The 13,245-nt window shown below is 39.2% G+C and overlaps 1 protein-coding gene across 7 annotated transcripts in view; it reads left to right on the top strand.

Moving 5' to 3' along the window:
* mycbpap (MYCBP associated protein) overlaps window positions 1-2,436 on the top strand; it is a 44,849-nt gene extending 42,413 nt beyond the window's left edge. For 4 of the 7 annotated variants that reach the window (XM_062970574.1, XM_062970575.1, XM_016991368.2 and 1 more), the window contains exon 19: window positions 1,644-2,436. In XM_062970574.1, coding sequence (XP_062826644.1) covers window positions 1,644-1,793 — 150 coding nt within the window. In that variant the 3' untranslated portion in view covers window positions 1,794-2,436. Of the gene's footprint in view, window positions 1-517; window positions 663-1,643 lie in introns of those variants that run through there. The other 3 variants (XR_010002857.1, XM_008104511.3, XR_010002858.1) reach the window with 2 other exon arrangements.
* Window positions 2,437-13,245: the final 10,809 nt, after the last annotated feature.

Below are 13,245 nucleotides of genomic sequence, written 5' to 3'. Positions count from 1 at the left end.
TCTATCAGTCAGGGAACTTAAAATCTTAACTCTGGTGCAATGATGTGAGTGATGCCTCTTTTCAAAACCTGTACTTGTGAGTCTGCATGTGCCTCAACTGGACAGACAGACTGCATTTGCATGGAATTGGCTAGGGCTCCTTTCTAGCTTCCTTATGTAGCATCCAGTGGATTTAATGCATAGTGTATAACTTGGCATATGGTTAAAATTTACATGCCTCCAAAAGTTACACATTAAAACTTTGCTATAGCCAAAGTTTATAGATGGAACCCCTCCATCATTAAGTGCATTGAGACTTGTAGTCAGCATTTAATATAGGCGTGTGATACACAATACAAAACAACCTTACAGTTACAACTAGCCCTGTCTTGTGTTTGCTACAGGAAGCACAAAACCCATGAAAAATGTTTAGGTGTATTTGAGTATATATGTAAGAAAGATTAGTGTTTATTCGTATTTTCCTTTAAATATGTTACTTCTCTTCTAAAAGTATATTTGAATTGGTTCCTGTTTCTAGGTTTATGGATTGCTGAATTCAGTGATGGACAAGATGGCCTTCCTCTTTGAGGAGCTGAAGAAAGATGCCCCAGAGGAAAAGGCTAAAACACATTTGCTCTGAATAGTTCTATTATGTAATGAAATAAAGGGCTATATATATTTTATATACAGTGTCTTAGCATTCCTTTGGTCTTTGAAACAGGTAGTTGATGATGGACTTGGGGGATAATTTTTTCATTTAAATTACCACAAGATCTGAATACAATTAATTAATTAATTAATTAATATCCCACCTTTCTCTTGTCATTGGATCCGAGACAGCATATAGCATTATGGTTGTAACTCTGTGTATGACTGAGATTTACAGCGTAATGTATTTGATAACAAAGTTGAGAAGTTTCAAGCATAGAGACAAGGGCAAATCATCAGTACTGCCAAGGCTAATTGTTCTAAGTGATAATGTCCATTTCCCCTTACGATTATTGAGTCCACAGGCTAGATGCATGTAGGCATAGTTTGCAGCCACGTTGCTTTCATTTTCCATTTGAAATCCTCCTGGGTTTCCCAGTCACTTATAGAATCATAGAATCATCAGAATATTTTAGTGGCCTGTTGACATCATCTGCTGGTCATCCTCAGGTGTATTTTTCACAAAATAAATCTCAGCTCTAGGACTCATCAGAAGATTCATAGAATCATAGGGTTGGAAGAGACCACATGGACCAGCCAGTCCAACCCATTTTGCCATGTAGGAAAAGCACAATCAAACCACCTCCAACAGGGCCATCCAGCCTCTGTTTAAAAGCTTCCAAGGAAGGAGCTTCCACCCACTCCAAAGCAGAGAGTTCCACTGCTGAACAGCTTTCAATCAGGAAGTTCTTCCTAATGTTCAGTTGGAATCTTCTTTCCTATCATTTAAACCCATTGCTTTGAATCATAGTTTCCAGGGCAGTAGAAAACAAGCCTACTCCTTCTTCCTTATGACACCCTTTCACATATATATGCATGGCTAACATGTCTCCTCTCAACCTTCTCTTCTGCAGGCTTAACAGACCCAGCTTTTTAAACCTCTCCAGACATTTGATCATTTTACTTGTGATCCCCTGGACATGTTCCAACTTATTGATCTCTCTCTTTAATTGTAGTGCCCAGAATTGGACTCAGTCTTCCAGGTGAGGTCTGATCAAAGCAGAATAGAGCTGCACCATTACTACTTCTGCTTACCAGGGAAAAACAGCCTGTTAAGGAGAAACGTCTGCGCAATTCCTCTAGATTATTCACATCATCACCTGTAAAGAAGTGTGTGTTTTTGTTTTGATTTATGGATGACATGTTTGTTTGATTTTGTTTTAGAAGTCATGTTTGGCTAAGTTTAAAATGGGTAAGTACTGGAGTTATCAATACATGGGGGAAGGTAACCAACTCAGCATTCTGAGGCAGGTTACCCTAGCAACGGGGACGGAGCCAACCGGCGTTTGAAGGAAAAAGGAGGGAATGTTTTAAAAACAGGTCAGTCTGTAATGGTGGAATTACAGTGAAGACTGGTTCTCAAGTGGAGGATCAGGGTGGCTCAAATGAGGGAATTTGAGTCAATTCTAAAATAAGGTGACTTATTTTAGGTAGTGTGTGTTTTTTAGTCACAGAGAAGACACTGGTTCCAAGTTAGGAAAAACCAGGGAAACTCAGGTCTCTAGTTGTGTCAAATTAAGCAAGTTGGGTGACTTGTTTATATTTATTGTGGAGTCTGAATAGTAAGGGGAAGTAATCCCGGTTAGATCCAAAGTGATCAGGTTTAGACTGCTCAAGGGAAAGGAGCAAGTATTTTGAAAGTGTATTCCTCATAAGTTATATTTGCAACAGATTAAGAAAGTTTAACTCTGAGAAACAAATTGTAACCACTAAGCTCTGTACCTGAAATAAACTTGTTATCTTTCAACATCCAAGCCTCTGTCACACATATCCTAAACTTAAGTAACGCTACCATCTAAAGTGAATAAAAAGATTCCTCCTCTACCCCACATCTTTACAAATTGGTGGCAGCGATGGGATCAAAAAAAGGATTCCTCCCTGCCTCAGTTCTTCACAAATTGGTGGCAGCGGTGGGATCAAAAGGATTCCTCCCTGTCACATCATCTTTACATCACCCTTTTCAAGAAAGGGGATAGAACAGACTGCGGGAACTATCGTGGTATCTCCCTTCTAACCTCCGCTGGGAAAATCCTCACAAGAATCCTTGCAAACCGCCTTCTCCCTGTCTCAGAAGACACCCTCCCAGAATCCCAGAACTACTTCAGTCACTCCAGAGGAACAGTGGACATGATCTTCACTGCAAGACAGTTTCAAGAAAAATGCAGGGAACAAAACCAACCTCTGTACATGGCATTCATTGACCTTGCAAAGGCATTTGACACAGTGGATTGCAGCGCTCTCTGGACCATCCTCCAAAAAATTGGGTGCCCTGACAAATTTGTGAACATCCTGCGGCTCCTCCATGATGACATGATGGCAACAGTCTTGGACAGCAACGGCTCCCAAAGTGACCCATTTAAGGTGGAATCAGATGTCAAGCAGGGATGTGTTATTGCCCCAAGCTTATTTTCCATCTTCATCGCTATGAAGCTTCCCATCACCTTGTTGAAGGGAACCTTCCCACCGGTGTGGAAATCATCTATCGGACAGATGGCAAGCTATTTAACCTCAGCAGACTAAGAACCAAAACCAAGGTCACCACAATATCCATTATAGACCTCCAATATGCCGATGACAACGTAGTCTATGCGCACTCAGAAGAAGACCTACAAGCCACTCTAAACACCTTCGCAGAAGCATACGAGAAGCTTGGCCTCTCATTGAACATTGAGAAACCCAAAGTGCTCTTCCAACAGGCACCAGCTAATCCCTCTGCAGTGCCAGGAATACAGCTTAATGGTGTAACATTAGAAAACGTTGACCATTTCCGCTACCTTATTTATTTATTTATTTATTTCCAGCATTTATACCCCGCCCTTCTCACCCGGGGGGACTCAGGGCGGCTTACAACAGTTGGCAACATTTAATGCCAAGAACATAATAATAAAACAAAAACAGTACGTATAATCAATTAAAACTCTAAAAATACATCGTTAAAATACATTATAACAATTAAAACATATGTAAATTAGATCTATTTGTCTAAAAACCTCATGCTTCAGCCTTCAATTGGACCTTGGCAGCCACCTCTCCACAAAAGTTAACATTGACACTGAAATACAACACCACCTGAGCTCTGCGAGTGCAGCATTTTTCAGAATGAAGCAGAGAGTGTTTGATGATCGGGACATCCGTAGAGAGACCAAGTTGCTTGTTTATAAAGCCATTGTCCTCCTAACCCTGCTCTACGCCTGCGAAACGTGGACGGTCTACAGACATCACACCAAACTCCTGGAGCGCTTCCATCAGCGTTGCCTCAGAAAAACCCTGCAAATCTCTTGGGAAAACAGGCGGACAAATGTCAGCATGCTGGAAGAAGCAAAGACCACCAGCATTGAAGCGATGTTCCTACGCCATCAACTCCGCTAGACTGGCCACGTTGTCCGAATGCCCAATCACCATCTCCCAAAGCAGTTGCTCTACTTTGAACTCAAGAACGGGAAACGTAATTTAAAGATGGGCTTAAAGCCAACCTTAAAAACTGTGGCATAGACACTGAGAACTGGGAAGCCCTGGCCCTTGAGCGCTCTAATTGGAGGTCAGCTGTGACCAGCAGTGCTGAGGAGTTCGAAGAGGCACAAATGGAGGGCTTAAGGGAGAAACTTGCCAAGAGGAAGGAGCATCAAGCCAACCCTGACCAGGACCGCCTTCCACCTGGAAACCGATGTCCTCACTGCGGGAGAACATGTAGATCAAGAACAGGTCTCTTCAGCGATCTACGGACACCCCCCCCCCCCCAAGGTGGAAGACAATCATCCTCGAACTACGAGGGATTGCCTAGGAGAAAGCCTCAGTAATTAACTTGTGGTTGAAAAACCCAAAGGTTTTTCTGACAAGGTGGCCAGCCTGTGTCCCCTTGGCAAATGTAGATCTCAAGAGATACAGATCTTGTTCCTGTGCACAGCAGGGCTGTGAGTTATGATGGTAGGTTCCTGCATAGTTTTGTCAATATTGTCTTCTATTTGCTGTAAATAACATTCAAGAGGCATAACACACGTATGTACATAAGTGTGCCTATTCCTTTTGTTCTAAACCAGGTTGATAGAATTTAAACAAATGTCTGAACAAGCAGGCCCCTTCCAGCAGCATAGCCACAGATATGCATGTGAATGCTCAAAGGCATGTCCTGGGCATTAGCCCTACTTTTGTGATGTCAAGTAACCACTCTAAACCCACATTGTATTTGAGGATTTTCTTTTTAAAAAAAATAGGGATATAATCCTAAATGCCCTTCCCATTCAATTCATTAGGGATTATCTCTGAATACCCATGTAAATGATTGTGTCATTAGCAGTATAAAGCAGATGTGCATATTAGGGTTGTCCATATTGTCGTAAAAATTCCCCTACCGTAATTATTTCGTATTGTTCCCGTTTTTTGACACGAGTATTGAAACGTTTTCCCTGGGCGCTACTGGCAATGTAATACGATCCATCATTGGCCCATTCTGTAATTGTGTCTTAAAATTTTCCTTAATTTTTTTCCTCCATAAACATTTTTAAATATTTTTTAAATATTATTATTATTATTATTATTATTATTATTATTATTATTATTATTTGTTTCTGCAACCTAACATGAACGGGAGCCTAGCGCAGCCTAACATGGCTCCCGCTCGCTGCCAATCAGAGTCTTCCACGATGGCTAAAAAAGGTGGGGGCTAGCGTCCTCCGCTTCCATGTTTAGAATCGCTATAAAAATCGCCTCCGCACGGAGCCAAGCCATTCTGGGTTGGGATACCGAGGAGAGAGGGTGGTTCGCGCGCGCCGTGAAGCTGAGAGGGCAAAGTGACTGGGGGTAGAGGGTTGCTGCAGTGCTTAGATATTGTGTTGGGGGGAAATTGGCTTGGGGCTTGGGGCAGAGTCCTTGCTGTGGATGTTGGGAATTTTTTTTCCCAAAGGAGTCTGCGTCCCTCCCTGCTAGTGCTGAGCTTTGGGTTGGTTCCTTCTCCTGAGGTAGACCTTTTGCCTTTCTATTTTTCTTTTTTTGGAATAAAGCAATCACCCCATAAGCCTTTCTTTCCAAGCCTTAAAAGGAGGGAGCTTGAAAATTATATATTATTATATATTAGCATTGCTTCCCTCACGCTCCATTTCTATTCCCAAGCCTTGGGCTGAGCTTTATTTCTGCAATCACAAAGTCAGACATTGATTTGATTCAATAGAGGGTCCACAGCAATTTATAGTTTCCAAAGGACGTTGCCAATCCTGTCAAGGCATTGCTTGGTGTGTGCTGCATTTCTAATCCTAAGTCCTCAGCCAGAGTTTCATTTTTGCAATCACAAGGTCAGCCAGTGGCACCATTGATCAAAAGGTTCAAAGGCAATTTATAGTTTCCAAAGGACAGTGGCACTCCTGCCAAGGCATTGCTTGGCGTGTGCTGCATTTCTAATCCAAAGTCCTCAGCCAGAGTTTCATTTTTGTAATCACAAGGTCAGCCAGTGGCACCATTGATCAAAAGGTTCAAAGGCAATTTATAGTTTCCAAAGGACGTTGCCAATCCTGTCAAGGCATTGCTTGGCGTGTGCTGCATTTCTAATCCAAAGTCTACACAAGTAGAAGAGGGACTTTTACAGTGATAAGAACCCAATTGAACAGGAAATAAGACTTTCAAACCAGGAACAGGTTTTTTCAAATATTGAAAAATAGTGTATTATAAAAAGTTATGAAAATTCGCCAAAAATCATAGGAGACAGGAAACATTCTGCAATTTGTTGAGTAAAGAGTGTGGAATGTGTTCTCCCACTGTACCAAATTTGATGAGAATAGCTCAAGAAATGACGGCGGGAGACCCCCAGAAAAGTCCCCCCTGGTTTCCTGTTTTTTGGCAATTGCGCATGCGCGTCCACCATTTTAGAAACATTTTAGAAACATTACGAATTTTCGGAAATATCCAAAATTTTTGGGTGAAACATTTAGAAATAATTTCTACATCGAAGAGCCGGCAGCCCCTACTTTAGAAACGAGAATTGAAACATTTTTTCCATCGATCGGACAAGCCTAGTGCATATCTGTGTCACTATAGCGTTCATATAGCTCTATAAAAAACACACTAAAAGAGCATAAGGCTCCCTCATAGCAAAGTCCTGCTGTGAAAAAAAAAAGTTTCAAGATTTTTAATCACATTGTTTTCTTTTACAAAACAGTTAAGATTAAAAAAAACATACAAAAGATAGTTTTAACATATAAGTCCAACAATAAACAAATACAATTAATATTATTGACAGTATTATTTCTTACCAGCCTCTCCCCATAGGTTGAGGCAGGGAACAAGTTAAAACACACTACCTAAAATCAGTTAAAAACACATAAACCATTTGAAACATATAACATCAGTTTAAATTAATGTATAAGACCAAAACATATTAACTGAGCCATAATTTTAACAATTGCTCCATAGTTTAATTTAGAAATAATCTGGATAGAGCTATCAGAAGAGACTGATATTTAATGTTGATTTGAATGCAGACAGTGTATCCAGAGCTCTATTGACAGGCCATTCCACAAACAGGGTGGCTGAAGAAAAAGTCCCTTTTTGTCACCCTAATTCTGGATGACTGAAGTAAATATTCCCCAGAAGAACTAAGTGTACAGATTGAATTCATGGGTTGTATGAAACAAGGCAATCCCTTAGGTAACCTGGAGCCCAAATATGTAGGACTTTAATTGTAAAACCAGCACTTAGTACCTTGACCAGAAACTAATGGGCAGTTTGGAGGTTAAGAGATGAGGGGGCTTTGGGGCAATTGGCTTTTAAATAGTAAATAGCAGGTATGCGTAGTCAGTTTGGATTCGGGCCTTGAGGGCAGAGGGGCTTTTTTTTTTTGGGTAAACAGTTTATTAAAGTTATGGTACAGAACAGAACAGCAAATTATAGTCGATATAGTCAGATAACAATAATTTGGATGTATACATGCATATCTACGTTAGTCAATCAACCGGTTAATTTTAACATTGGGTACATATTATTATCAGTAACTTAAAACATAGACTTGTTATTTCTACATGTTATCCGTTATTTTCAATCTAGGCTTTCTACTCATTTTTAAAAAATAGCAGGTATGCGTAGTCAGTTTGGATTGGGGCCTTGAGGGCAGAGGGGCTTTTTTTTTTTTTGGGTAAACAGTTTATTAAAGTTATGGTGCAGAACAGAACAGCAAATTATAGTCGATATAGTCAGATAACAATAATTTTGATGTATACATGCATATCTACGTTTTAGTCAATCAACCGGTTAATTTTAACATTGGGTACATACAGTAGAGTCTCACTTCTCCAACATAAACGGGCCAGCAGAACGTTGGATAAGCAAATATGTTGGATAATAAGGAGGGATTAAGGAAAAGCCTATTAAACATCAAATTAAGTTATGATTTTACAAAGTAAGCACCAAAACATCATGTTTTACAACAAATTTGACAGAAAAAGTAGTTCAATACGCAGTAATGTTACGTAGTAATTACTGTATTTACGAATTTAGCACCAAAATATCACGATGTATTGAAAACATTGACTACAAAAATGCGTTGGATAATCCAGAACGTTGGATAAGCGAGTGTTGGATAAGTGAGACTCTACTGTATTATTATCAGTAACTTAAAACATAGACTTGTTATTTCTGCATGTTATCCACTAATCTAGGCTTTCTACTCATTTTTTTTTAAAAATATAAGAGTTCACCCTAACAATCAAACAATAGCATACAACGTAATACACACAACAGACTAAACATGCACCCAAAACCCCTATCCCACACAAAATAAAACCTCTTCCCCACACCCGTGCACCTTCACCATGACTTCCAACACTGAAGAACTATGAAGCCTTTAAGCCAATTTATCTATCCTTGTTCATAGTAATCCTACATTCTTAACAGAGCTCCTCTATGTTACTGACTCTCTATTCAGATATGCTATGGTCAACTTCCATTTTTCTAAAAGGTCCTCATTACTTTTGTTCCTCCTGTTATTGGTAATTTTGGCCATTAGCATATATTCCAGCAATCTTTCCCTCCAATCCTTTTTAGTTAAACCTTTTCCCCCTTTCCAGTCTTTGGCTATGGTCAGTCTTGCCACGGCAAAGCTATATTGGTATATTTCTTGGTCTTTTTAATCGTTGTTTTCTCTATGTAAACCCAATAGACACAATCCTGAGCTTTTTAAAATCTTATTATGTAGCATTTTATTTGTCTCCTTAATTACCTTATCCCAAAATGCCTGTATGGTCACACAGGTCCACCACATATGTAGGAATGTCCTTTTTTGTTTCCTACACCTCCAGCAAATACCTTGTTGTGATTTGTCTATTTTTGCCAATGTTGCTGGGGTGGTATAGCACCTATAAAACATTTTATATTAATTCTCCCTAATTGATCCAGATAGTGTGAATTTGAATTCTTTGTTCCATAGGTATTGCCAGTTATCCAATTCTGTTGGTCTACCTAGGTCCTTAGCCCATGATATCATTACTGTCTTGACTGTGTTGTCCTCCAAGTTGTAACTTAATATGTATTTGTATAATCTGGAGATTAACCCTTTGTTTCCATTTTCCCATATTATTTCCAGTTCTGATTTTTTGGTTGTGAAACCTACCCTCATATGTTTTTTGTATCTTTCATGCAAATGGTGATATCAAAATCATTAATCTCCAATTCTTCCCACCCTTTTAGTTTCCACTCTTCATTTTCTCTAATAAGGTATTCTTTATATGTTCTTGTTTCTACCCTTAGGGCTGGTCTTGTGACTGCTTCTAGTGGCCTCAGCCAAACAGGTGTTTTTGGTTCCATATCTTTTCTGTATTTTTTCCAAATGTCTAGTAGTCCCGCTCTAATTATATGTTTATTAAAATCTTTATTTAGTTTATCTCCATCATACCACATATATGTGTGCCAACTGAATCTTAATCCATATCCTTCCAAATCTAATAGGGTCTTGTTTTCTAATTTTATCCATTCTTTCATCCAGGACAGCGCTGCAGCCTCAAAATAGGTCCTTAGATTGGGTAAGCTTAGCCCCCCTCTTCCTTTATTGTCAATTAAATTTCGGTATGCTATGCTCGCTCTTTTTCCTGCCCAAATAAAATTAGTAACCTCTCTTTTCCATTTCTCAAAAATGTTTATTCCTTTAATAATGGGCATATTTTGAAACAGGAATAGCATTTTGGGGAGTACTATCATCTTTATTACTGCAATTCTGCCCATCCATGTTAGTGGGATTGTTTGCCATCTAGTAAGATTTTTTTAGTGTCTTTCCATGTTTTGACATGATTATCCTGAAATAAATTGATATTTTTGTTTGTGACCCATATACCTAGATATTTTACTTTTAAAATCACTTCACAGTCTGCTGCGGCCTCCAGTTTTTTACAGCTTTTAGCATCTATATTTTTTTTACTAAAAACTTAGATTTCTCCTTATTTATAATGAATCCTGATACATCACCATATTTTTAAATTATATCCAATACTTTTTAAATACTTTGTTGTGGGTTAGTTAGGATATAGACTATATCATCTGCATAAACCCTAATTTTTAATTCTTGGCCACTGGTCTTAAAGCCAGTAATTTCCTTCTCTTCTCTTATCCTAACATTTAAGATTTCCAGTCCCATAATAAATAATAGTCCCATAATAAATAACAATAAAGGCGGGCAGCCTTGTCTAGTCCCTTTTTGTATGTCAATGTAGTCTGATAGTTGACCATTTATTTTTAACCTTGCTCTTTGATTAGAGTATATTGCCCCTACTAGGGCAGAGGGGCTTTTAATCCTTTCCTCCTCTACTGTAATCCATCCTCAATTGTGGCTTCCTCCATTGAGAATCAACTTGGAATGTAACTTCCTTTTTCCTAAGGCCTCTACTGTACCAAGCATAATTGTCTTTTCTAGTGAGTCACGTCTTCTCATGAAATGTCTAAAGTATGACAGTCACAGTTTAGTCATCATGGCTTCTAGGGAGAGTTCAGGCTTAATTTGCTCCAGCATCCATTTGTATTTTTAGTAATCGATAGTATCCCTTCTCCAAGACCATGTCTCAAATGAGTTTATTTTATTGTTCTGTTCACTATCGAGCTTTCACAACTATACATAGAAATGGTATGCTGTTCCTGTATGTATGTACATGTATGTACATGTGTGTGTGCATAAGCTGCCTTAGGAGGATTTTTCCCCTACAGGATTGCCTGACTAACTGCATATGGCAGGTTCTGGTCCACATGTTGGGGGGTGTTAGCCACTGTATGTCATTAACAAAATTCCTAGTTGTGCAACACATCTTGACAAATTTGGCCCTCAGGCCACTCACTCTTATACACAAATTAGAGGACAGTGCAAATAATTGTGGGCAGCTAAGCCATCCAAAGAGAAGGCTCCACCACATACCTTCTGTTGCTGTGGAGGAGATGAAGGATGGAAAGCCCTTGGGAAGTGTCCTTGACTATGTCAGGAGTCTGGTTCAACTTGTGAGTATTCCTAACAAAAAATCTGCCCTCTGTAAAAACTGAGTTGCTATCTAGTGGTCTAGGAAGAAACGGGCTACAGTACTTGTTCTGTGTGTATGTTGGGCCAGAGCAATTAGAGTGGAAGCAATTTGTTGTTGTTGCTGCTGCTGCTGCTGCTATTGATTATTTTCAAACTGTTTGTGGCTTATGGTGACTTTAAGGTAATCCTAGACTTGTGGGAGTTTTTTGGCATGCCTTATTTAGGGCAGATTTGCCTTTGCGTTTCTCTAGAGATATGAATATGTTCCTTGCCGAAGTTCATCCTGTGGGTTTCCATGGCGGAATAGGGTTTGGTCACCCAGAGCCATAGTCCAACACTCAAAGCACTAAACTACACTAAGAATCATAAGTCTAGCTAAGAAAGTTTGAGTTTAGTCAATTTCTGAATGGGAGACCTTCTAAGAACCTTATGATCTGGTCTCAGCTGAAGGAAAATGGGATTGAAATGTAATCCTGCAGTCTAAGCTACCTCATAGTGTATCCTTACTCCATAATTTTTCCCTATACAGGATCCAGTTCAGAGGGGATGTTAGCGTTTGCACTTTACATCGTCAGGCTCTGGACAGGGGAGGTCACTACTGCGTGCTGTGATGAGAAGTTGGCCCCTGTTCCACAACTTCACAATACAGTAGAGTCTCACTTATCCAAGATAAACAGGCTGGCAGAACATCGGATAAGCGAAAATCTTGGATAATAAGGAGGGGTTAAGAAAAAAGCCTATTAAACATAAAATTACATTATGCTTTTACAAATTAAGCACCAAAACATCATGTTTTGCAAGAAATTGACAGAAAAAGCAGTTCAATACACAGTAATGTTATGTAGTAATTACTGTATTTACGAATTTAGCACCAAAACATTGCAACATTTACTACAAAAACAATGACTACTAAAAGGCAGACTGCCTTTGACAATACAGAACTTTAGATAAGTGAAGCTTGGATAAGTGAGACTCTACTGTATATGCAAGTGACTCCAGTAATATTTGCTGGTATTTTATTTATATCAGTTAAACCATAGATAATAATAATACTTTATTTATAACCCACCCTCTCTGCCTGAAGGGACTCAGGGCAGTTTACAGACAAAAATAACTACAGTAGGGTCTCGCTTATCCAACCTTCGCTTATTCAATGTTCTGTATTATCCAACGCAGTCTGCCTTTTAGTAGTCAATGTTTTTGTAGTCAAATGTTTTCAATACATTGTAATGTTCTGGCGCTAAATTCGTAAATACAGTAATTACTGCATAACGTTACTGTGTATTGAACTGCTTTTTCTGTAAATTTGTTGTAAAACATGATGTTTTGGTACTTAATTTGTAAAATTATAATGTAATTTGATGTTTAATAGGCTTTTCCTTAATCCCTCCTTATTATCTAACATTTTTGCTTATCCAACGTTCTGCTGGCCTGTTTATGTTGAATAAGCGAGACTCTACTGTAAGTGGCAAACATTCATTGCCAAAACAAACAAACAACTGGAGTAAGGCAAATGTTTCAAAACAGGCAATCATATTACAAACAAATTTAAAAGTTTTTAAAGGCTGTTAAAATATAGTAATGATGATTATGAAAATGCAATGCAGCCACTTTAAAGTCTTTCTGCATCAAGACAATTTAGCTTCAAAGGTCTCAGTAAATGGAAAGGTCTTTGCCTACTCATGGAAACAGGGATCAAAGTAATTTCCCAAATGAAGAAATTCCAGAGTCTGGGAGCAGCGACTGGGAAAACTGTCTCCTGCATCTTCATCATATGTGCCTGAGACTGATGGAGCTGGGGTGGAGAGAAAGCTGCCCTGCAAGATCTTTAAACTCAGGCATACTCACATGGGGAGATTGAGGTTGTGCACTTTCAAGTCGCTTCTGCTTTATGGTGCCCCTACCACAGGGTTTCCTTGGCAAGATTTATTCAGAGGAGCTTTGCCCTTGCGTTCCTTTGAGGCTGAGAGAGTGTGACTTGCTCAAGTTTACTCTGTGGATTGCCAACTTGCCATGGTCAAGAGGATATTCAATTCCTGGTGTCCTAAAGACAACCCTACCACAATGGTTCTGTCTTTTGGGTA

Source organism: Anolis carolinensis, chromosome 2 (genome assembly GCF_035594765.1).
Source record: "Anolis carolinensis isolate JA03-04 chromosome 2, rAnoCar3.1.pri, whole genome shotgun sequence".
NCBI lineage: Eukaryota > Metazoa > Chordata > Lepidosauria > Squamata > Dactyloidae > Anolis > Anolis carolinensis.
The sequence above is the reverse complement of the archived record's forward strand: the minus strand, read 5'-3'. Positions and strand labels throughout refer to the sequence as shown.